This window comes from Anas acuta, chromosome 6 (assembly GCF_963932015.1).
Source record: "Anas acuta chromosome 6, bAnaAcu1.1, whole genome shotgun sequence".
Lineage (NCBI taxonomy): Eukaryota > Metazoa > Chordata > Aves > Anseriformes > Anatidae > Anas > Anas acuta.
Genome location: NC_088984.1, coordinates 22,806,406 through 22,831,398, shown reverse-complemented (window position 1 = coordinate 22,831,398; position 24,993 = coordinate 22,806,406). Strand labels below are relative to the sequence as shown.

The 24,993-nt window shown below is 48.9% G+C and overlaps 3 protein-coding genes across 4 annotated transcripts; all 3 read right to left on the bottom strand.

Annotated features, from left to right (window-relative positions):
- Positions 1-2,688: 2,688 nt before the first annotated feature.
- Positions 2,689-6,193, bottom strand: HOXD9 (homeobox D9). Of its 2 annotated transcripts, XM_068685765.1 has the most exons (3): positions 6,036-6,193; positions 4,115-4,738; positions 2,689-3,734 (listed from the first exon to the last, which is right to left on the bottom strand). In XM_068685765.1, the coding sequence occupies exons 1-3, from the start codon at positions 6,037-6,039 to the stop codon at positions 3,493-3,495; spliced, it is 870 nt and encodes a 289-aa protein (XP_068541866.1). In that variant the 5' UTR covers positions 6,040-6,193; the 3' UTR covers positions 2,689-3,492. The 2 variants fall into 2 exon arrangements, with proteins under 2 accessions (XP_068541866.1, XP_068541865.1); XM_068685764.1 differs by lacking the exon at positions 6,036-6,193 and having other exon boundaries at positions 4,115-5,941.
- Positions 6,194-7,436: 1,243 nt separating this feature from the next.
- Positions 7,437-11,180, bottom strand: HOXD10 (homeobox D10). Its single transcript, XM_068685763.1, has 2 exons — positions 10,294-11,180; positions 7,437-8,871 (listed from the first exon to the last, which is right to left on the bottom strand). Exons 1-2 carry the CDS (start codon positions 11,033-11,035, stop codon positions 8,594-8,596), a joined length of 1,020 nt encoding a protein of 339 aa, XP_068541864.1. The 5' UTR covers positions 11,036-11,180; the 3' UTR covers positions 7,437-8,593.
- A 2,598-nt stretch (positions 11,181-13,778) lies between these two features.
- Positions 13,779-23,269, bottom strand: HOXD11 (homeobox D11). Its single transcript, XM_068685755.1, has 2 exons — positions 19,678-23,269; positions 13,779-19,098 (listed from the first exon to the last, which is right to left on the bottom strand). Exons 1-2 carry the CDS (start codon positions 20,282-20,284, stop codon positions 18,863-18,865), a joined length of 843 nt encoding a protein of 280 aa, XP_068541856.1. The 5' UTR covers positions 20,285-23,269; the 3' UTR covers positions 13,779-18,862.
- Between the last annotated feature and the right edge of the window lie 1,724 nt (positions 23,270-24,993).

Below are 24,993 nucleotides of genomic sequence, written 5' to 3'. Positions count from 1 at the left end.
TGCTCTCCCCACCGAGGCCGCTCTGCGCTGACACAACCCCCCCTTAACCCCACAAACCGGCTGGGGGGGGACGTGAGAGGCCCCGGGTGTTGGGGGGCACACGGATTTTTGGTGCTAGCGGGAAAGAGCAGCGAGAGAGCAGCGCAGCGCTACCCTCCGAGGCCGGAGCAGGGGCGGCCAGGCAGGGGGGAGGCACAAAAGCACCGCCCGAGCCCTGCGCAGCGCGGGGGGGGGGGGGGGGGGGGCAGCGGTTGCTTCCGCGGCCTCCCGCGGAGCTGTGGCCAAGGCTCCGCGCCCCCCCCCCCTGCGTGCGGGTCCCGCCGGGATGCCCGGCACCGTCCCCGCGGGGCTTTGCGGAGCCGGCATCGAAAGCGGGGTCCCGGCGGGGGGGGCGCGCAGCGCTGCGCGGGGCGCGGAGCGGTGCGGAGCGGCGGGGCGCGGCACCGCGCCTAGGGTGGAGCGTGCGCGCCCTCTGGCGGCGCGCGGCGGCAGGCACAGGGGACAGGGACAGGGGGACAGGGACAAGGACAGGGACAGGGGAAAGGGACAGGGACTCAGGGACACAGGGACAGGGACGCAGGGACAGGGGACAGGCAGCCCCACTGCGGCCTCAGCCCCGCCGCCAAGGGGGGTCCGCCAGAACCAGGACGGCGCCGCTGCCGCCGCCAGAGATCGGCGCGGTGTTATGTTCGCCTCTCGACGAGCTTGGTCACGAGCAGCTTTTCCTTTCCTTTCCTTTCCTTTTTGGTTTTGCTTTTATTCCTTTTTTTTTTTTTTTTTTTTTTTCCTTTTGGGAGGGGGTGGTGGTGGTTGTGGTGTCTGTCGGAGTTTCCAGTGCCATTTTCTCAGCACATTTCGGTGACCCTCTTTTAATTTTTTGCCAGTGCTATAATTAACTACATACAAAGAATGCGCCTCGTTTACACATGGCAGCCAGCAGAGACGCCTGAGCTTTGAAGACCGCTGCTATCGCGTTTTCGATCATGTTTCCCCACATATTACACCACGAATACTCCATGTGTGGTAGTTTCAGAGCTCTCCGTTTTTGTCTTGAACATGTTATTTTGTTTGCCCGTGCGTTTATGTATCTAAAGATTGATTTATGTAAACGAAAGTAAAGATGAATCTTTGTTTACCCCCGCTCCATCACACATGCCTGTGAATTATTCGGGATAATGTGTGTGCGTGTGCACGCGACTGTGCATATGTACAAACATACATTAACACAACCAACGGGTAGGGATTAAATTATTGTTTAGTTTGACACTAAAAGCGATTTACATGGAGGAACTGCGCGTTGACGTTCGAGACGTTTCATTTTCTCTCTGCCATTTTGAAATAAGCACACACAGTATCAGAAGCAAGTAAAAGAAAAAGAAAAGGAAAAAAATGAAAATATACTAGATAAAAATACGTCATAGTGCCTGAGATAAAATATTAAAAGGAAATGATGTGGGCTTGGTGACAATTTCTTAGCAGAGCCTCTGCTAGAACCAACCTAACAGTGCTCAGTGGCAAGAATATAGTTTACGTGTTGTTAACTGTAGATCACACACATATAGACCGGTTATTTTCGAAAATATGAACGCTAAGATGGTAGGATTCAGCACGGTAGAATATCCAACAAAATACATTTCCACTAATCAGTGGACTTGGTAAAATCTGTTTCGTGACCTTCGTGTCTTTTTTGAGACTGTTGCCTTGGCCCAATGCTGACGTGTTGAAATTTATAGTCCAAGATTTTAAGACCTAGTTTGTCTGCATTTTTGGCTTTTTTTTTTTTCCTCTAACAAACACAAACATCAAAATAAGGTGGTTTCAAAGAAAAGCGCCATAGCATATCGTAAACTCATTAGGTCCAGACGTCTAGCCATCTCAATGGTTTTATTATACCACGGTTCTTCCTGTTTTAAAAGAATTATAGGTATCTTCTCGACAATAGATGGGAAGCAATGCAACACCTTTTCCTGGCACTACATGTTTTTTGCCTTTTTTTTTTTTTTTTTTTTTTTTAGAGAAAGAGAGAGAGGTAGAAAACATTAAACGCGAGGTCTCTCGGCTCTCCCCTTAATCTTGAATTAACAGAACTGCTCGTAAATATTTACGGGTCCTTCATTTTAATGGTTGCTCTTTAAACAAAGCATTTTTTACAATGAACTTCATCTCAATTATCTTGATAAAGCCATGTGTGTTTATAAATGTTGAAGGCATGAGACGTGCTGCGAAATGATCTTTCGCCAATATCGCTGCAGGTTTGGAAGTAGCCTGGTGTCTCCAGAGCTTCCCAACCTCCAGATTAAAGAGCGCGGAGATCAGAAACGGCCAAAAAAAAAAAAAAAAAAAAAAAAAAGGAAAACAAAACAAGAACTGTTTGGGCAAATAAGCGCCGTTTGGCTTATTCGGAGGAGCGGTGCGGAAATCTTTCCTAAATGACCCCCAGAGCTCCCCGAGCGAGCCCGAAGGCCGCGCACAAAGCCAGCAAAGCGGCGGGCGCACCCGGCCGAGCCCCTGGAGCCAGGGGAGCTTTCCCCCGGCCCGGGGCTGGCAGCGGGGCCGCCGTGCCCGCAGCAGCGCGGAGCGGTGCGGAGAAGAGCGGCGAGGCCGGCGGGAGGGAGGCGCGGGGCTGTGCGGGGCTTTGCGGACAGGGCAGGGCGAGGGACGCACAGATTTCTGCTCCGAGCGCAGCGCTTTTCGTTCGCAGCCTTTATTTTGTAATAGCGGACAACAGTTACAGCAGGTCGGGAGGCAGAGACGTGGTGGGTAGTACAGCATTTACCGGGGTCGGGAGCGGCAGCGAGCCGGGGGACCGAGAAACGTGAGGCCTATTGCGAACGGCTTCGGGTCTGAGACAACCTCCTAACAGTGCACTAAAAGGGGGGGGGGGGGTCTCTCGTGGCCTCTCTGTGGCATCTATTGCGAAGGAGCGCAATTCAGACCTAGAAAGCAGAGGGTCGGGGTAAGGTTTCCTTTTAATAACTCGTGGACGACACAACACCCCCACTGATTGAAGCGACTGTAATTTAATATATATCTTGTTACCATAATTATAGTTATTTTCCTTACCTTTATTTTGGCAAAGTAACTACCTAGACTACATCACTTTTAAGAAACATGTCAAACATTTAACATCAGATAAAGTTCCCAAAGCTAACGTGCACTCACAACATCATCAACCAAACGGTCTGGGAAGGAGGAGGGGGGGATGAAGCGACTCTGCAAAACACGTTGGCGAGCAAGACAAAATTTCCCAAAATACCTGACATAGACCACGTTTCACTTCTATCTAAAAAAGACCAGATTGATTTAAAGTTCCTGGGGGGGGGGGGGGGGGGGGCCGCGGGAGGAGGAGGAGAAACGTATGCGGGGCTGAGGGGGGCAGGGGAAGCATAAAACCCAACCAAACAGAGATTAAAAATTAAAAAAAAAAAAATCTCCCAAAGCCCCAAACTCAAAACTAAAGCAATATTCCCCAGCTGCATTTCTACCCCAGCGTTAGTCTCCTTTATTGCCTTTCTCCTTGTTCATCTTTTTCATTTTCATTCTTCTGTTCTGAAACCAGATTTTGACCTGTCTCTCTGTGAGATTTAAAATCCTAGCTACTTCGTAACGGCGATCTCGGGTGAGGTACATGTTAAAGAGAAATTCCTTTTCCAGTTCCAGAGTTTGATACTTTGTGTAGGGACAACGCTTTTTCCTCGTTGAACGAGCGTGGATCCAGTTTGCTGCAGGGTTATCTGAAAGAAGGGAGGTATATGGGGGGGGGGGGGAGAAAGGTCGTTAAATTAATTTAACGAAGGATGGACTGTTTTCACAACTTTGGAGGAATTATCATAAAAGCCTTAATGCCCCAGTCTGTTTACTGTACAAATGATGTCTTGATGGTAGGTGGTTATGTGGAGTCTTTTATGGGTGCTTGTTGCTGCTTGCGCTGGGGTAGGCGTCTAGACGTTTTTATAGGTTAGTAAAACTATCAGTTTTGCACATTCGAGCCTTACAGGTTTCGGCAATAAATCAAAGGGGCAATTTCTTTCTTTCTTTCTTTCTTTCTCTCCCTCTCTCCCTGCCTCTCTCCTTGCCTCTCTCCCCCTCACTCTCTCTCCTTTTTTTTACTTACTTGGGTCAAGTTGCTGCTGTTTCTCCTCCTTCAGATCGCTGCTCGGGCTGGGGTTGTGGCTGCAGGCGGCGGGGTCCTTGGAGCTGCTGGCAGCCGCCTTCTCCCGGGGCTCCTGGAGGAAGGAGCTGCACGTGTACTCGGGCACACCGATCCCCTGGGACTCCCGGGACGAGGAGCACTCAGTCCTTTTGGAGGAGGAGGAGGAGGAGGAGGAAGACGAGGAGGCGGCTGCTCCCGTCTCCGGCTTTATCCCGTAGTGGCGCCCGGTGGAGGAGCCGGAGCTGGACGCGGAGCCGCCGCTGCCGCCGCCGCCGCCGCCGCCGCCGCTGCCGCCGCCGCCGGCGCCGCCCGGGAAGCCCGGGAAGGGCTCGATCCAGGAGCGCACGTAGCGGCCGGCGTCGGCTGCCCCTAAGTGGGGCTGGTGCATGTAGGGGTGGTAGATGCCGGTCATTGCCGCAGACGGCTGAGGGTGAACCGTGGACCAGGAGGTGGAGAACACGGTGGATTTTGGCGCAAAGCTACAGGAGGAAAAATCTGAACTCTCTGCAACACCTGATGGCCTGGAGGTCGCACTGTGACCTCCCTGGACGAATCTACTCCCGTAAACTTCTTCGCTTTCATGGCCTATGAGAGAATCGACATAATAGTTACTTATGGTGCCACTAGACGACATTTTAGGCTCCCCTCTTAGTCATATAAAAGGTTACACTGTTAACTGTATATGATACCCTCCCTGAGAACAATCGTAGTATTTTGCAGACTGCAAGCCTCAACCATTGGTCGCAGGGCCCACGTGATCATATTTACCAATACTGCGAGTAAATCAATCCGCTAAACTGGGGCTGCTGTGATTAAAAAAAAAATCATCATCAACAACAGCACCGCACAGCGCGCCGCGCACCCGCACCGCGCCCGCACCGCGCCGGGGCCGCCCGCGCTGCCCGCTCCCCGCTGCCTCCCGCAGCCTGCCCGCAGCCTGCCCGCTCCCTGCCCGCTCCCTGCCCGCTGTCCTGCCTTCCCTGCCGGCCCTGCCGGCCCTGCCTGCCCGCTGCCTGCCCGCTGCCTGCCCGCTGCCCGCCCTGCCCTGCCCGCCCGGGGCGCGGCGGGCGTGGCCGCGCTGGCAGCCCACGGCCGCGGCGGGCGCGGACTATTTCTTCACGTCGTCTGAGTGATTTCTGCCATTCATTTCTTAATCAACGAGAGGCAGGGTGTTTAAATAAATCCAACAGCCTTGGCTTGCTAATCACACTCCGAGCTGCTGAGGAAACCCGCTGGGAAGGGGGGATTCTTGCCTGTAAAAACAAACCATCGCAAGCTGGGACTGTAACGACTTCTCATAAAACAGGAAAATGTTACAGTAAAAGCACATTGCGGTACTTCCATATTTCAGAGCGTGTGCGGGTAGTATTATCCGTCCCCGTGCCCCCCTCCCTCGGCAGAAAGTTTCCATGGGAAGGATCCGCGTTTTAAAAGAGATGCCCATTGTGTTGTTTTAAAACAGGTGGAAGACCTCTGTAATGATTTTATGCCTTTCAATAAAAATTTTATGAGGTGTATTTGATTATAGATTAATGTGTCCCTAATAAAACGGACGGATGGGAACAGCGAAGCCTGTGTCTCCCAGCACGGCCGACGCGTGGCTGGGCGCACGCCTCTGCTGCACCCGAGAAAATTTGGGGCCGCGGAGCCCCCGGGCAGCCTGGCCGGGGGGGACCCCGAGAAGGCCCCGCAGCAGCCCCGGCCCCACTGCCTCCTCCGCCCGAGTTCAGGGGGACCGGGGCCGGCCAGCCCCGGCTGGCCACGTTCAATGCCTGCGGGAGCTTTCTGCCCGCCTCGCTTTCTCTTCCTTCTCTCCCCTCCCCGAGCCGGTCCCCCTTCCCCGAGCCACAAGATGCCCGGTTAGTATTGAAAACCAGATTACCCATGGTCTTCCGCACATTTCTGCTCTTCTGAGTGAGGGAAGGTGGCTGTGTCGGGATCTGGAGGAAACGCACACAGTTAGTGGAGAGCCCACAGCAGAGCCCGCTGAGGACACAAACAACAGCACTGCGAAAACACTTCCTACTCGCGGGCCGGTATGAGGAAGGGACTGAAATTCCTGTTTATTTAATGATTTATTACTCTCTTAGCTTGTTTTCTTCCTTTTTTTCCTTTTTATTTTTTTTTCTGTTTAGTTTTTGGGCATCTCGCTCTAGCATTTTCCTTTGCATTTTCAGACTTCCCTTTTATTTTATCTAGAAGCAGGGCTTGTTGTATGGCGAGGAACTGCCCCTCGCTGCACACAGATAGAAAATGATAAAGCGGGCAGATTAGTGTGAACCTCCTTTTTTATATACGTTGAACACTTGGTATGGAGCCAGTTAATTAGTCCCCACTGTCGAAACTTCTTCGGTGATGAAGCGAGTATCTTTAAAGGAAAAATAAAAATAAAGATGGTTCAAATGTGCGCAATATCTAAAGAGGTGGGATTTGAGCACCGCTTTGTTGTTTGTTTTCGAAACAAGAACAAGCACTGCATACCTATGTGCTTGCGGCTCCCGCAGCTTCAAAATTGTGATGCTTTGGGCTGAGGAAAATATTCCTCTGCCCTACGAGCAAACATGAGAAAGCATTTGCTGAAATTCAATATCCGCGACAAGCGAGCAAAATGCAACGCCACCAGCTGCAACATGAGCAATATCAGTGTCACCAAGGCAGAAAACGTTGGCACTATCTTGCGCTTCATTTCTTGATTTAGCAACTGCTTAGGGGAAGACTGGGCGTTGATTGTGGGCGAGCTGTTTTCCCAGCGCAGCCAGCAGCCACGCTATTTTTCCAGTAGTGTTTGAAGGTGAAAGTATGCCCAAGTATTCACACTTCGGTTTGGTGTCATGTTCATTTGCAAGCCAGCTCTGCTCGGAATTTCTGCTCCCACCCGCTCACCCGCACCCTCTTCCTCCTCTGCCAGGGCAGGGACCCTGCAAATAATATTTTTCAGCTATGCGCCGAAAGGGTTAAGAGTCGTGAAGTTCATTATCTGGACGTGTGCTACTAAAATGGAATTGCGGGAAATAAAACAAGCTCTGAGCAAACAAAAATGGTGAAGGGGCACAAAAGTGGGGCTGGAGAGGCTGGTGTACTTCTGTAAGCACGCCTGGGAGCTTTCCTGCTCGCAAAAGCCCAAACTTGCCAGATGTTTGAGGGAATATTTCCCCATCCACCATCTTCTAAAGGCTCTTGAGCTGACCAAGAAGCAAACTCCTCGCATTAATTTATACCCAGCTTTGCATTTGGTATGATGTTTTTTTAAAGCAAGTAAGGACACGAAATCAAAGTCTACACATTGTAAGCAGGCAGTGACTGTTATTTTTTAAATCAACATAGGAACGTCAAATAAAATGACACACATATTGCTGACAGCTTGTGGTAGAAAGATTTTTTATCACTTACCATTTATGAGTTGATTGGATGAGGATGTCCAGTTTAGGTCATAATATTTTACTACTTTTTTTTTCTTTCTTTCTGCTTTTTTTTTTTTTTTTTTTTTTGCATTCAGTTTGTTAGACTGCGAACATCACACAACATTTTATCAATTAATCATTTGTTTACAGACACAATTATAAATAAATTAGTTTTACATCATTTCCCGCCCCAGACTCCACCCCACCCCTAAAAAGAAGGGAAGGGGAAAAAAATAAAAGAAAAAAAGAAAAAGGGGAAAAGAAAGAAAGGAAAGCAGGCAGACACACACAAAGACCAGAAAATGGACAAGAAAGCGAGAAGGTACATCAGTCCAAAGAGCCGCTGATAAGGAAAGATCAGGAAACCAACCTGCAGCCGTACTTCAAACGTTTGTAGAAAACCAAAGGAACCGCAGTAGTTTACAGAGTTTATTGCATTATACATGCGAACAGAACATGCACAAGAAGGACATATTGCTGCTGAACGACTACTATTCCACATATGCACCACAAGAAAATGTCTACAATGGAGAAGAATGAAATATTCCATTTTACGAAGGACAATCTCTAAGTTCATTTGCGAGGATAGTTACATTATAATGTGCTTCTCTTTCCTCCCGCCCCCAAAGTTTTTCCCCCCTTTTTCTTAAAGTATTGAATGTACTCAAAATGTTATGGCCCGTGTAACAGCCCCACATAAATACCATTTTGTTAGTAAAAACATGAAAAAGTCACATTGCTTGGATGTTCGACAGTTCCAATAAGTTAAGACCAAATGATAATATTCAATAATAGTTACCCTGCATTACGATGAGAACAAAAATAAATTACACGTGCTAGGTTTTATATATACTCGTCATAGTAATACATATTCACTTGCAGCGCTAAAAGAAGTACGAAGAGTCACATTCTACCAGAAAAAAAAAAAAAAAAGGAAAAAAAAAAAGGAAAATGACGGGTTTTGCCAGAGTCTCTCCTGCATTTAGCAACTGGTGGTGCTGTGCCCATTTCTCACTGTTTCCACCCCCAGGGTTAGGCTTTAAGAGAAGGTCAGATTAGCGGTCAGTTCTCGGATTCGGTTCTCCCTGCTCATCTTCTTGAGCTTCATTCTGCGGTTTTGAAACCAAATCTTGACCTGCCTGTCAGTGAGGTTTACGCTCTTACTGATCTCTAGGCGGCGCTCTCGAGTGAGATACATATTGAATAAGAACTCTTTCTCTAATTCCAGTGTTTGGTGCTTAGTGTAAGGACACCTCTTCTTTCTGCCACTCTTTGCAGTTAGCCAATTGCTTGTTGGAGTATCAGACTTGATTTCCTCTATCAAAATCAAAGGAGAAGAAGAAGAAAAAAAAAAAATCAAAACTCCCTCCGTCTGTTAGAGTGTACCCTTGGCCATGAACCCTCCTCCGCGGGGCCGGCAGACCGGGGGGCTGCGGGGCCGAGGCCCCGGCGGGGCGAGGCGCGGGCAGGGCGCGGGGCTCTGCAGGGCCGGAGGGTCCCCAAACCCCAGCCCCCGACCCCGTCGCCGGCCCCGAGCCTCCGGGCGGCCCGGGAGGGGCTCGCTCAAGTTCGCGGCTGGCGCCCGGCCCCCCCGCAGCCCGCCGGGCACCCTCTGGCGCCTGCAACCCGCCCGGGGCTGGCTCGGCCGGCTCCGAGCTGGCCGGGGAGATGCCCCGCTTGCAGGAGAGCCCCGCAGCCTGCTCCTCTGCAGCCTCCCCACAACCCACAGCTCAGCTGCACACGCACACCTAGCATCAGACATGGACGTTTCCCCAGCCGAAATGATGCACGTGAAACCAACACCCTCCACCTCGGGTTTCTTTTCTCTCTCATTTTTTTTTCCCCCATTTTCCTTTTCGATTTGATTTTATTTTTTCATCAGAAAGGAATCCGCCCTACATCAACCTAGACCTGGGCCGTTAGCTGTAATTCATATAACGAGAATCTCCATGCACACGTAGGGTAGAAATCGACCTAGAGGTTGCAAAGTACATTTTTGTAAGGAAAAAAAATCCCGGTTTTGGATTCCTCGACACATGCCGTTCGAAACGAAGGTTTTATTGCACCTCTAAGGGGAAAATAAAATTAGATAAACACCACCTTTAGCTTTCGTACGCCTTTCAAAATAACGTTGCACTTTTTGGAGAGAAACCCAAGGTTATCTAAAGCACCACGTTCAAACCTTGCACATTTTGATCAGGCAGGCAGCGGGCTGCTGCTTGCATTGTGCATTTGTTTCCAACTTCACCCAGCTTGGTAGCACCTATTCCTCACCTATTTTAATAGGATCGTAATTAACTTTAAATGCAATCAAAGAGCAGGCAGGCTCAGTGAAAACAAACAAACAAACAAGAAATCAGCGAAATATTACGAGAGAAAAGTTGAGCTGGTCGTATTTTACAACCTCCAGACCTGCTATTTTAAAGGTATTTGGCTGATTTTGGCTGCTGCAGTGCAGTAAGGAGCACCCAGAGATATTCCCCGCATCACAGAGCCGGTCTGCATGCACAAGAGAGGCAGGTCTCTAAAGCAGAGCTTTGGACCCTTTTGTGTAGCATTTTTTATTTTTATTTTTTTTTTTTTGCCTGCCAAAATCTTCAGAGGCACAGCACCTGCAGCCCGATACTTCTTACCATTAAATGTGCTGGCTGTGATGCTCGTTAGTATATCAGAGCGTGCTTTAGGGTGCTGGCGTGTTGGAGTTACACCACGGTACGGTTTAAACTCGGTAATACAGACCTTTACTCTCCTTCTCCTGGACTTCTGGGCTGGACACGGAGCCTTCGGGCAGGCAGCTCCTCTCGTCTTGCAACGTGGACTTGGGCTCGGGACTTTCCACTTGAGAGACTTTAGCTGCGCTGTCTTGGTTGTTCGGGTTTTCATTCATTTTCTTTTCCATCTGAAGTTGAGAAGATATCTGCGGTTTGGAGCTGCCGCGAGGGTTTAACTGTAACATTACAGTTGAACTCGTTTCGGGGCTATTATTGTACTCTTGGGTTTTCCCAGTGGCGTAGGTCTGGCTCAGTCTAAAATATCCTGGGACGGGAACCTCGGGGTTCTCAATGGGGCATGATTCAGACACCAGCCTCTGGTAGGAAGGGACGTCTGAAGAAATGAGTTTGGTTCTCTTATCGGAATACATGCAGCAATTGCTTTCTTCTTTAATATTTGTAGTGAAGGAACAAGTGGGGACCTGCTGTGTAACAGGTTGCTCTATTCGACAAGATCTGTTCGGGTCTGTCCAACTGTCTACTTGAGGTATATAAGGATGTACATTCATACCCATATTTTGGTGATTAACTTCTCTTTTAGCCAGAGACGGTAGGAGTCCACAGGTTTGCATCCCATAAGTCCCAATGTCTGTGCTAGGTGGCATATACATGCTGGCGCTGTTGGAGTAGAAACTGTCACTCCTGCACGCACTGATGAGAGAGTCTACTAAAAAAGTATTAGCGGCAGGAGAGCTGTTGGGGAAGGACATTTTGGGCAGGAATTTGAGGAAGAGAGCCTGTGTCCCTTGCAGGCTGACATCTCGAGGAAAACATTCCCGGGGAAGCGCCGATGCCTCCGCGCGACCACATGACAGCCGGGCCAATGGCAGCGCCCGCCGCCCCGCGCCCCGCCGCCCCGCCGCTGACGCGCCCCGCCGCGCCGCCCCGCCGCGCCCCGCCGCGGTCAACAGCGACCCCTAGGCCGCCGCCGCGGCACCGCACCGCCCGCCCCGCGCCGCGCAGCCCCGCGCAGCCCCGCGCAGCCCCGCACCGCACCGCGCGGCCGGCCCCGGCACCCCCCCACCCCCGGCCCCCCTTCCGCTCCCCCGGCCGGCGAAAGCCCGCTGCCTCCCCTCGCGGATCCTGTAAAAGCCGTGCGTGCTGCCTGACGAGCGCGAGGTACAAGAGGTTGCGGGATTTATTGGTGCGTATTAGGGAGAGGCAGGGGCGATCAATAAAAGCCCTCATCTGCATTCCCGGGCTACTTGGTAATTTTCTTGCTTCTGGAGGTTTTTAAAGAGTTATACCCGCTGTTGCCACGCACGGGAAGATGTTTTATTAACAAATCAATCGAGACTTTGTAAAGGATAAGATTAATAGTTAAGATTTAGCATAATGGCGTTCGCGTTATGAATTATTGAAAATTATACCATTGATTTTTCCCCTCGCTACTAACCAAGAAGGTCAATTTTTGTTTTAACACAAATCGTCAAATATTAAAAGCTATACTTTTGTCATAAGTCGAGTTTTATAGTTACAATACATTCCTAAAATTATATTACAATGCTTTCTCACTACGGCTTGTGAAAAAAAAAAAAAAAACCACATATATACATATATACATTTTTTTCACTTGCCCGGGAAACTGAAAGCACCATAAGATAATTTCTCCTTCTGTAGTATTGGTCATCAAAAAATACGTGTATATATATATATATATATATATACAGAAACTCATGCCCCTACTGCAACTGATCGAGTAACTTTTTCTTTCTTTCTTTCTTTTTTCTTTTTTCGAATGACGAGTGATGAGTGCAGCTGGAATATTAAAAAAATAAATAAATTTAAAAAAAATAAAAAATACCGAGGGCACCAGTAAATGCCTACATGGCAAATTAGATGTTTGCATCCCAATACTTTAAACGTGTTTTAGTGTCCCCCCACATCGTAACCATATTTACACCCGAACCTGTTACATTTTAGATAGTGATGGCACAGGGCATTTATTATTATTTTTTTAATTTTCTTTCTTTCTCTTTCTTTCTTTCTTTCTTTCTTTCTTTCTTTCTTTCTTTCTTTCTTTGCTTCTGGCTGGCTGGCTGGCTGGCTTTTAACTGTTCTCAATCTGGAGTATTTCTTATCTGGGACTAATGTTGTCAAGGACTCTTATCCACACAAAGTGAACTTGTTGATAATTTTTGTTTCAGATGCATCTGGCTGTTTATTTTGGGCCTTTCTAACATCAAAACACCCTTTCAGATTCCAAGGAGCAAGCAGCACGTGAAAGGATTTTTAACATTTCAAATGCGTCTTTCGCACAGCTCAAAACATGCCTTTTCCAGCAATGTGGGCTTGAATTTTCTCCTGTTTCCTGGCATTTGACTGTTTTGCACTTTACCGTACACTTTACATTGCTGGAAACAATAACCCTATTTAAAATTTCGCTGTGGCAATGAGACAGACCTTTTAAAACCTTATCGCAGCTGTTCAAATACAACATCATTGTCAGGTTAAGAGCCAGTGTCTTTTATAGCTCCAGTCTCCAGCTTCTGTGTTGCCGGAGAGTTTAAATATTACCTCCATAATATTCGCTGCTTTCCAGATTTTTTGCAGCATCCCCTGCGCCTGGCGCAGCCCTCTGCCCTCTCCGGGCACGCTCCACCGGCACCGAGGGTTCAGCAGGGAAAGGGGCATTTCCAAAATCTCTACATTTAAGATCATTATCAGAGCCATTGCTAAGATTTGCCTGAGCTGGGAAAGAAGCTGCAGAGGAGCCCACGACGCTCCCTCTGAGCACTGCATTCCCCCCCTTGCTTTCTAGCAATTTCCTCTTTTTAAACAACAGCCCGGACAACCCACAGAGTTTAAAGAAACAAAATACTATTTTCCTGGACGCAGTTTAAGACTTGACTGTTAAATCTAATCAGGAATTTTATGCCCATCAAATGGGTCTTTCATAACCTTTATTTACACTTTAAGAAAAGAAGGTCCCAGAAATATCCCAACTGAAGTATTAGCCCAGAGGTTTGCAGTGGATTTTGCCCAACAGTAAAGTTCAAACAATAACCCAACGCTTAACTGCTTGCCACGCCAGCCTCGCCTGTGCTCAAGGAGCTCACTCCTTGGCTTCTGGTCAGACATGAGGTCTCTTTGATTTTTTTTAATTGCAAATATGAATTTCTTGCATGTCACTACACGGAAACTCCGAGGATGGCTGTGATGATAATGAGTTAAATATCGTATTCAGGACTGGTAAACAGCTCCGTAAGACCCCTTGCTCACGATAAATCATGAGGGATTTTTCTTTTTTGAAAAACGGGCAGCAATTTTTTATTGAAAATGAACAGTAGGAAAGTTTAAGTTTGATGTAAATAGAAGTTGAATAAACATGCAAGAGTCACTGGGGAACTGGAGACTTAGGCTCTGGGCGTTTAATGTCACTCTTGTTTTAAATCATATTAAAATGGAATCAAGTAATTAACATTAATAAATAAATCAATATTGTGCAATAAATGAGATATACAGTCTACATTAATATAAAGGTTTTGCTCTCAGAGCCCCATATTTTTCCGAATGAGGGGAGAAAAAAAAAAAAAAAAAAAAAAACCAGCAAAAAACAACCCAACCAATGGGTCCATGCAGATGTAAATTACTGTTTGTAATAAAGCATAGGTGGACATTACAGTTTTCTCCTCTAGCAAATGTCAGGGCTAAAAACTTGAGGTTACCAGACGTGCCAGTGGGGTTTAATTTTCACTGCCTTATCTTCCTAATCCTTATTATTAGTGATATGATTTTTTTTTTTTTTTTCTCGACAGTGCTGACGATCCTCATACTTGCAATTTGCTGTGTTTGTGTCTCATTATAGGAGGGGGATGGGAGAGAGGTACGCAAGGGGCTAGATATTTTGCAGATGCCTTCAGTAACAAAGGTATCACGATAAATATCTTATTTTAAAAATAGGTTGGAACCCGGGAAGCTTTTAGTAAAATTGCTTTCATTTACTCGATTTCAGCATTTTATTTAGGGTGCCTTTAAACGCGCGGACTGTATATTTTATACCACGCTGTTATATTGCAGGGAGATTGAAGAATAGCTTTTATTTAAAAGAAAAAAAAAATGGCTACAACATTGTGACCTTTCTTCTTTTAATAAAGCAACTGTCACGTTGCCCAGATTTCTATGTGCCATATTTTCATAGAAAGAGTCGACGTCTCGGCTGAGGGCTCAGATTCCCTGGATTTTTTTCGACCGGGGGGGGGGGGGGGGGAAAGAGAGGAACATACTGATGACATTATCCCTTTTCCTAAATAGAAAAGCTTATAAAATAAACAAGATACCTCACTGCCCATTTCTTCAGAGGTGTTATTTCTGCTGTGGGGAGCGCACGGTAGCACTGTCTGTACTCCCAGCTTCGCCCCCAGCCTCAGCCCTTCCTCTGCTGTCTTTCCATATTTCCGTGCACACAGAAGCACAGCCCCGAGTTATAAGATTTTAGCGGGGAGGCTGCTCGGCGGTTCTGCCCTCAGCTCCGGCATCTGAGCTACACGTTTATCTTCCGGCAGATTTCTGCCGAATTAGAAATTCTGTCAGAAAATAAGCAAACGCCCTATTCGATCTCCTAAAAGGACAAGCTCAAAGACATTTGGAAATAGCCCCCAGCCTTTTCTTTCGGAAAGAATAAAACAGAGAAATGGGGGGGGGGGGGGGGAATACAAAAGATAGACTCTCACGGAATCATCACACCAACACGATGATTGAAAAAAAAAAAAAAAAAAGAAAGAAAGAAAATAAAAAAGAACAAAGCGGCATTCCCATAGTCAAGATGTTGTGTTTTTTCGGTTGTTGTTTCTTGGCTTTTTCTTTTTGTGTGTGTGTGTTTTTTCCATTAACAACACATCCTGGCTCCAATCACTCGTTTACATTCTCTGAGATCGGCCTCACTGTAATTGCGAGGGGCTAAAGCATCCCGCAGAAGCCTCAAGGCTTTGGGGCTGGTGTGGGCTCTCACAAGAAGCACTCTAATGCCAGCAAAAACAAACAAGAAAACTTTGCTAAATCTTTCCCTTCCGAAATAGGTATCGCCACCGAGAGACCAGGGCATTTTACTCCGGGCTCTGGGTCCGGTTAAAAGGGGCTACCTTTGGCGTCAAAGAATCCAAGGATTTTAGTTTGCACAATGCCATTTTAACATTTTATCACAGACGGAAAGGCTATTTCTAGGAAACTGTTAACAATGAACTTCTAAAAAAAAAAAAAAAAAGCCAACAACCAAAAACAAAAAACACCCAAAACCCAGCGGTCAGAGTGCCAACAAATGCTTTCACGAAAGACGGGGCTTTGAAAATGCGGAACATGGCTGAGCCAAGGCGAAATAGATTTCGATGAACTCTGCAAAAAAAAAAGCAGAAGGAAGCGAAGCCCTTTCTTCCGTGAGATTCTGAGGAAAAGTGTGCATTGGAGGACAAAAAAGAAAACACAAAACCAGAAAAACGGAACATACTCGGTCGCTGGAAAACGTCCAGGGAATTCATAAGCTTCACTTTAATTTTCTAATCTCTAGTTTCATTTTAATAGATCTCCGTAGTGCTTTTAAGGAGAGGGATTTCAATCAGCAAAGCCTTGGCAAGGTGATGTTCGGATATTAAAAATATCTTCGCTTTAGTCTCTCTGTCTCTCTTTAAAAAAATAAGCACTCTCAGCATCTAATGTTAATCTCGCGTTTAAGTAAAATACGTTTTTAAAATTATGCTTTCTGTGCCGATAGGTTTATTTAAGAAAAGCCTTGAGTGAGAATTGAAAGATAAACTGTGGAAATGCCTGTTTTTTATATTATTTTTGTTCTACCCGCGTTAAGGCTGTCCTTAAAGGAGTAAATAGTTTTTCGTTCTAGGGAACGAATTCTGAATATCTTTTTTTTTTTTTTTTTTTCTTAAAATTATGTGATTTTTTTTAAAGCTCGGATGCATTATAAAAGATTACGACCAAAAAAAATCTTTTAAAGTGGCATATTTCTCGAACACGTCACGGTTATGGGTTATTTGTTTAATAAATCTTTTTGATGCTTTATTTTCTCATTTGGAAGGCCCTGAAATCTTATCGTTACTTATATATTAGATATTTTATTAGCAGTGGAATTATTATTAGGAGCAAAATATCCTTGAACATCAGGGCTGCTGTGCGCATTACAGCACATGAGCGCGCCCTCCTGTGGCATTTGGTGGCGAAGCACCAGGGAATTTCTCCTCACCCCAATTTGCTTTCAGTCGTGTTTTTTTTTCCCTTTATTTTTCAATAGAAACTTAAAACTGCTATAATTGAGCATTTATGCAAGATTAATGCTGGGGCGTTTAGGTTTCCGCGGCCCTCTTTTGCGGTGTCTGGGCATTTTAAAGGGATAATGGTCCTCTAAGATAGAATGTTAAAGCACTGCAGGGAACAGAAAATCAGAAGAGTCGTTCTCGCCCTGTGGATTAAGACTCGGGAGAGACGCGAGAATTTTGCTATAAGGTCAGGCGAAATGAAATTCCCCGCGACTAGCAGCATTTCCAATGTATGGGCTTTGCGGGGAAACGCGCATCTGGAGAAAAGCTGCCGAAATACCATCCTTCTCCCCAGATTACGAAGCGTTCCTTACAACCCCCCGCATTTTATTCGGAGCTACAAAAGCATTTTTTCTTTAGGGCTAAAAGGGGAGATTTGGGGCGAGTTCCCGGGGCACGGAAGAGAAAGGAGAGGGAAGCGGGGAGTCCGCTGGCGGGAACGGGAGCCGGGTTTGCTCCCGGCACGCCGCGGAGATGCTCACCTCGACCCAGCTGGGATTTTCTTTGCGTTATGATGCATTTGCTAATATGGCCATCTATGCGGTACTCAGCGTGTGTGTGGTTGTGCGTGTGTGTGAGAGAGAGGGAGGGAGACAGAGAGAGAGTGGGTGGTGGTTGAAAATAACAGAGGAACCTTAAGGCGCCTAATTATTCAGAAAGGTTAAAGGTGATGACCTTGACATTTTGGAAGTTCAAAGGCATACACTTATGTTTTTCTTGCTAAAGGGTTTTAAAAAATTTTTCTAGCCATGCCTCCCTCCGCTCCCATTTCTCCATTTTTTAATTCTGGGGCCGTTCGTCACTAATTTGCCTAGTTTTGCCTTCGCTGAAAGCAAGCGTAGCGCGAGCCGCTCCGTCCTATTCAAAAACGCCAAATTCTTTCCCCGCTCCTCGCCTTTATTGCACATTGCGGAAATCTCTTTTTCACCCACCAGAAGGTGTATAATATAACCCAATTAAGCTGTTTAGAACCTCGGGTTTTATGGTGTTGTCTAGACAGTTCAAGGTTTTGTAAACAGCCCAGCCAGGTCACGCAGCATAAAGCGGAGGGGACCTCCGCCGGATCCCTGCCCGCCGGAGGACGCAGGGCCGCCCGCCGCGCCCGCGGGAGCGGAGCGGGAGTTACGCGGCTGCGGAACGGGTGCGGAGCGGGTGCGGAGCGGCCGCGCCCGGCCAGCCCCGCTCTCCGCATGCCCCGCCGAGAAATCATATTTTAGAGATCCTCCCCTCTGTCTCCAAACTTTTTTTTTTTTTTTTCCCTCCCCACCAGTGCCAATTGTTTATAGCTCCCTCTTGTCTCAACCGCTCTGAGCCCTCGTTCTGGCTTACCCTTCACTAGCAAGTAAACAGTCATTGGCCTTCGGGATTCTGGGCTTGTTGGGAGCCTGACCAGTTAAAAAGCCTTTTTCGTTGTTTATAGTAATTGTAGCACCATCAGAAGTGATGGTCTGCAGACAGCCATGTTTGCTCTGCCTCACACTGAGGGGGGAACAGTGAAGGTTACACATATCTACAAAGGGAGAGTTACAGCTCTAAGCTATTATTTATTTTTAAATGCATTTAAAATAACCCGGCTTGGCTTCCTCCCGTTATTATTTAACTGAACTTGGCTCTAGCCCGGGAAACGCTAGGATTCTTTGGAGATGGAAATCCATACAGTGCACGGAAGTTATAACCTTAACTTTACTAGAAACCATTTATTCACATGAAAAAGACAGTGGCCCATGCTTTTGGATGACAATAGAAACATATATATATATATTTTATATATAGCGAACGTACATTTACCATCTCTTAAATAAACCGCATTCACTTAAAGGGAGGAAACTGTTATCCTAGCTCAAAAGCAACAACATGGCCCCCCCGAACTCAATTAATTGTAAGCAAAAACTACCAGACACACTGCAGGTCCATTGCTGGTACTGTGGGAGAGGAAAACAAGCACCTTTGGCGAGAAACACTCGAGAATGGACAGTTGGATTTACCCTAGTTTCCCCTTATCAGGAATCTGCTGCGCCAAGCCCCGAAATCTCCAGTGGCCATTCAGTGTGGGGAGCTGCACGTGAAAATGAAACTTTGAGTTCCGCAGGGTGGATGTGTCATGTAAACCAATTTACTTTTGCATTCAGATGGCAGGTCAGAGAGACTGATATATTCATTTTTTATCCTTCTTTCTTCATTTTCTCTTTCTCTCTCGATTTTTATTTTTTTATTTTCTTTTTCTTTATCCTTCTCTTTCCTTTTTTTTTTTTTTTTTTTTTTTTTTTTTTCCTTTCAAAACAAGGGATTTCCAGTGAAATATTGGAGTCGATCTCTGTTCAGTTTCTTTTCTTTCATCCTTCGATTCTGGAACCAGATTTTAACTTGTCGGTCAGTGAGGTTGAGCATTCTGGACAACTGCAGTCTCTTCTCTTTGTTTATGTACACGTTGAAGAAAAACTCACGTTCCAGTTCTCTTATCTGATATTTGGTATAGGGGCACCTCTTTTTCCTTGATCGCTGAGGAATCGCTGAAAATCAAGAGAGAAGAAACTGAGTTATGCTGCTGCTACGAACGCACTCAGATGGGAAGAGATCAGAGACTTTGACAATATCCCATCGCCTGGAAAGCAGCCCTCCAGCAGTTCAGAAAATATTCCTGGGGCTTTTACTCTCCGTGTGCCTTAGCGAAAAAGCGAATATTTCCCAACTTCTCCTTAAAAGAGAGCACTTCGAGCAATACAGAGAGATATTTAAATGGGCTGGAAATATTCCAAGTTTCTCAAACTCCTCTCCCCCTACCCCCCCTCACCAAACAAACGAAGATCTCAGGCTCTAAAACGAAGGCAGCACCGAGCACTACCTGTGAAACCTCCCTGTGTCCCCCCTCCCTCCGCCACATCAACAATTTAATAACAATTAATATCCTCTTCCAAGAATACCTTAAGCCCACCTAAATTGGTTTCCTATCGTAAACACGCTTTACAACGGTAAAGGAAATCTTATAGGATATATAAAATCCTTTGGATGCTTATAAAATTGCACATAAAATGCGGCTTGACAAAGTGTTGGCCTTGTACTCTTGCCCCCAATTTACTACTGATACCTACCTGAACTGTTGCTCTTCTCTGCAACAGCCTCACCAGAAGGGGAATCGGCGCTGTTTGCTGTTGTCACTTTCTTTTCTTGGCTGGAAGGTGTTTTACTGCAAGTGCTGTTCTGGGGCTTCAAGTCGCCCTTGTCCGCGTCCCCCTCGCCCTCGGAGTGCTGCTGGTACGGGGGTCCGGGGGCTGTCTCGTAAAACTGGTCGAAGCCTTGCGGCAGGATGCCGTTCCTCCCCACCGAGCTGTAGAAGTTGGAGGCAGCAGGAGACGGTCCATGGTGGCTGCACACGGGGTCCGTTTTGAATAACATTTCCGTCCTCCTGTTCGCAGGCTGCAGAAAGTCTCTGTGCATCACCTCTTCAGCTGAGTAATAAGGAGCATAACTGCCCCTATACTGCCATTTGCTGCGCTCTAATCCGTATTCCCTGAATGCTACTTCGCGCACAGGTTGGACATGAGGTAAATTAGAAGAATAAGGAAAAGTCATTTGACAGGAAGACGATTGCGACAAAAAAGAGGGTTTCGTCGAGAAATCTGAGGGTGAGACGTAATAAGCGCACCCTGGCAGATACATATTGGATGCGCTGTGACTGCAATCGTCAAACTCGGTCATGTCTTCCTTTTTGCGATTGCAAGCAACCAGGAGGCTTCAATGCATTGAACAAGATCCATCTATTGCACAAGAGGGTTTGGACAGGATCAACTAAGAAAAAATCCCCACCGTGTGCTGACGTGCAATTCATCTTGATTGATTCTAGTGGTAATTATGTCACGTGACGCAATGTAGAAATGTCCTTATATCTATATCAGCCCTTCGGAAAGGCTCCTAAGAGCTCTCCAAAGAGCCCTCCCAGCACGGAGGGATGAGCGGAGCGGGTGGGCGCGCACCCTCGCCTTTTCCCCCCGTTTCCCCAGTAGGCGAGGAGGTGCCTGGGGGTGCCGCGAGTGCCCGTTCACCTGGGGCCGCGCCGCCCGGGCACCCGCCGCGGGGCCCCGCGGCGCGCCCCCGCCGCATCGCCGCCGGGGGAGGCGGGCGCGGAGCGAGGGGGGCTCCGTCGGGGAAGGTGCCCCGCGGGGAGCGGGCTCCCAGCTCCCCGGGCTCCGTGGCGTGGCCGCTCCCCGATGGCAGGAGCGGTGTCCGCCGGTCGCTGCTCGGCGGATGGGGAGCGGGCGGTGGTTCACTCGGGAGAGCCAAGTCCCAGTTACACGCCCTAGCACGCGAGGGAGGCTGCCCGCTCGGCTCCAGCAATCCACAGTTGGCACCGAAATCCGTTCCGAAATTCAAAGCACGAGTCCCGATCACCTCGTTTTCCCTCGCTCAAGCCCAAACACCATGCGCTTGTACAAGGGCGCCAGAGACAAACTGCAATGAGAAATAGGCAAACGGAATATCTCTCAGCAGCGGATTTTATGAAAGGCAGGCACTTTCGGGCTCTTCTGGAAAGAAAAGGGCTAGGGCAGGAAAAGAAGTCCACCAAGCACGGTTTCCTTGGGAAGCAGAGCAGCGCACAAAGTGACCTCTGTTCCCGTGCCTCCAACTCCCACCCAAACGTTCACTTTCATTGGAAGGGAAAAGCAGGGTTGGGAGCAGGCGACACGCACAGCACCCGCCAGCCCCACAGCCGCCCTGCCCTCGAGGGCTCATTTTTGCCAATTTTCTTTTTTTTTCTCCTTGAAATATTATTTTACATAGCCGATCACAAACAGGGTCACAAAGGCTGAAAAGGGAAGAGAGTGAATAATATGCGCCAGCAATAGCCTTATGCTCGAGCAATCCCTCATTCCAGAAACGTTTGCCAGCTCTCTATGGGAATGCCTTTTTCCGCCACTCTACAGCATAGCCCGAGTGGCCCCGCCATATGCCGCTCTCCAAATTGACCCGAAATCCGGCCGAGCTCTGCACGCCAAACAGGGTCGCCCCCTGCCACCCAGGCGCTCTCCGGGCGCTCTCTCCAGACATCAGGCCCCGGGTGGCTTCCCCAAAGGCGGCCACCACCCAGCGAGCAGACAGCCCGGCAGGTACAGAACCGGCCCCCAGGCACCGGGGGCGACCAGGGGCAGGCCAGGGGGCTCTGCGAATCGCCGCTGCGGGCGTCGGGCTCGGCCAGCCGCAGGCTGCGCGCCCCGCGGCCCCGCCGTGCCAGGCACCTCCTGCGCGCCCCCGGCTCCGCGCTGCGGAGAGGTTCCGGGGGCGGGAGCCCCCCAGCCCGGGCTGCGCCCCGCAGCCTTCCCCAAGCCCCTCCCGCCTCCCCCGGACCCCCAAAGCGGGACAGGGCTGCCCCGGGGGCTTCCGCCCCGCAGCCCCGCGTGCCCTCCCGAAAAGCGAAAGACCCAAGCCGGGCAGATAACATGAAGCTCAGTCCTTTTTCCCTATCTCTCCCTTTCTTTTTCTTTTATCTGTACCGTATCGTATTTTTTTATCATTTAATTTTATTTTTTTTCGCTGCCTTGGTGCCTCACTCTCAGACCGCCTCAAACGCCGCAAATCGCTGCCAGCAGATAAACTCCCGCAAGGTATCACTAGAAACCAAGGCACAAATCCACCATTTCCTCCCTTCATCGGTAACTTTCGAGCCTTCTCGATTTTGCTACAACACATGAACAACCTCTTAAAAATGATGCCTGCGCAGTTAAAATGGCTCCTGTGTCACTTACCACCCTGAGCTTGTAGCAGAGAAGGGCAGGGATCCGTTTGGATTGTGCCCCAAGGTTTCTGATCGCCAAGCTCATCAGGAGAGATGGCTCTGGGAACCTATGAAGCCTCATTTTCTTTATCGTTCAAACAACTAATTACATCTTAGCCAGAATCCTTCACCTTCCTTTCGATGCAGCAAGCCCAGCATCAATTAAATTTTGGCGCAGGAACCAACCGGTTTCAACTAATTCAAGTTCAAAGACATGGCGACGATTTGTTAATACGAAAACAGCCCTTTTAGGAAACAGACCCTTAAAAAGCGATCTAATTTGTGGAATTGGAGTCCAATATCGCAGCAGAGACCCCGCTGCAATAAGGCAGACATGGGGGTCCCCGCCTGCCCAGAGTATTTTCGCCCTGGGGTTGGTTCCCAGCCCGGCTCTGAGCATTACGTTCCCCCCCTTTTTTCGCCTTGCTCAGATTAAATAGCATCGACACACAAATGCTCATCATGTACACAGTCAGGCGCATACTTTACCGTTAGGCGTCTTGAAACATCTGCAACCGTTGCCTGGAATTACCAAGTATTCTGGTCCAAGTGACATTTCCAAAAGCCCTCCGTGGAAATTCAGACGACTTGCATAACATTCAGGTTTAAAAATATACCCGGTCCGGCTGGAGAAGATGCGGTATTTTTGTGCCACCCAAGATAAGACACTAACTTGACCTTAACTTTGTTATGGCGCCCCTAGTATCTGGAGAACGTGAACAGACACTGTCTGGCAGCTCTCGTAAAAACTGACTGGAGAAGAGATTCTGAGTCATTTCATTTATTGCCACTACAGTTCTGCAAGAAAGCTTTTCCTCCCTGCCAAACTTTAATTATTTATGCTCTTTTAGGAAGCACAAAGGCATCCAGAGCCGTTTCGAGCAATCCGCGTTGCTTTTGCAGCCTTATCAAACTCGCCGCAATGGAGAGCTCCCCTCGGAAGGGCTTTATCACGTTTAGGCTGCGGTCGGAATGCGAAGATGTTTATGTTGGAGTAAATAAAGGGACGGACGGTCGCCTGCATGCTGCGGAGGGACGCACGCATGGGCGCAGCCAGCGGGTGCCCGCTGCTCACCCCCGCACCGCAGCCACCTGGGGGTTAGGGGGGGCGGATTTCGGCGAAAAGACGCCCAAAATTCCCCGCCCGGGGGGTTTGGGGTGCGCACGCTGCGGCGGGGCGCATCTCCTGCAGGCGCAGCCGGGGTGCCGCGCCCGGCGGCGGGCACGCGTGTGCACACATGTGCCCGGGGCGGCTGGCGAGGGAGGGGGCGCGCACGGCCCCGCGTGTGCGTGCCCTGCCACACGCGTGCTTGCCTCCCCGCATGCCCGGCACGACTGTCGTCGCCCGCAGCTTGGGATGAGCAGCTGAGACCTGCAGTGTGCGTGCACGCCCGCAGCCGTGCACCGTCTCCTCCCGCGAATGCGTGGCGTTGCTGTGCTGCCCCGCAAACGCGCCCGTCTGGGGGTGCGCGCACACGGGGGCTGTGCCATACGTGGAGCAGTGCACATACAGGCACATACACAGACACACAATACACGTACTTGTGCATCACATCGCGTTTCAGGTCCCATCTCCTCTGTTTTGTAACCTGTTTTCTCCTTTCGAGGGCGATTTAGACTAGCAGCTTTGCGTGAAGCTATCGTCGCGGAATCGGATGCGTTTAATAAACAATACATGGCATTTCACATCTTTTCACCCCATGTTCCTCTTCAAATTTCACAGCACACGTGTAATAAAGGACATGGTTGCACTGGGGCGAGTTGGGACGGGGAAGGACGGCGTACAGAGTCCATTTCTCAAGGACAGCAGCGGGCTGAACGGCACCCCAGGAGGGAACAAGCAAGGGGGCCGTATCTGCTTTGCGCTCGTCTCCTGCCTCACATCCTTGGGGTTGCCTCCAGATTTCTTAATTAGGGGGACGCCACCCAATGAAGAGCCGTTCATTGTCCGCAATGCGCCAGCTCCCCGCGCAGGGGGTGGACGCCTCGAAGCTTTCGAGGGCCGACGGGGCGGCGGCCGGCCCTGCGGGGCGAGGCGTGCCCGGGGTGTGCTGCCTCATGCCCGGGGTGCGCTGCCCCGCGCCCCCGCCCCGCAGCCACCCCGGGGACGCCCCGGGCGCTCGTGGTCCCTGCGGAGGGCGAGAAAGGCGCCTCCAAGTTGGGCTGGTTCGCCTTCTCCCTCCCGAAACGCCACCCCAGCGTTACCTTCGGGGCTCTCTGGAAAGCTCTCGGGAAGATGGCTGCGGTGCTGCCCTCCCTGCCATCCGGCATTTACCTCCAACCCAGCCGGACCACTGTGCCCTTAGGAACAGTGCTCGCACGCAGAGGACCGGGTAGGAGCAAAGTTCAAATATGCCTCCTTTATGAAATAATGAGTTTATTGCCTCCAGGAAGGCAGTAGTCCTGAATAAATAGGTAGCTTCTTTGTGCCGTTCCTTGTGATTGTTTAGCCTTACTGCATACGCCCCGCACAACCATATCTGAGCCTATTTTATACACCAGAAAACAAGGCAGGCTCCGCCAGCGTAATTATTATTACTGCTGGGAGAGGCAGCCCGAGGTTTCGCGTGTGGAAACGCCTCTTCATTAGAAACAGATTTACGTGGAAATTGCGGCCAAAAGATGGTTTGATCTGGAG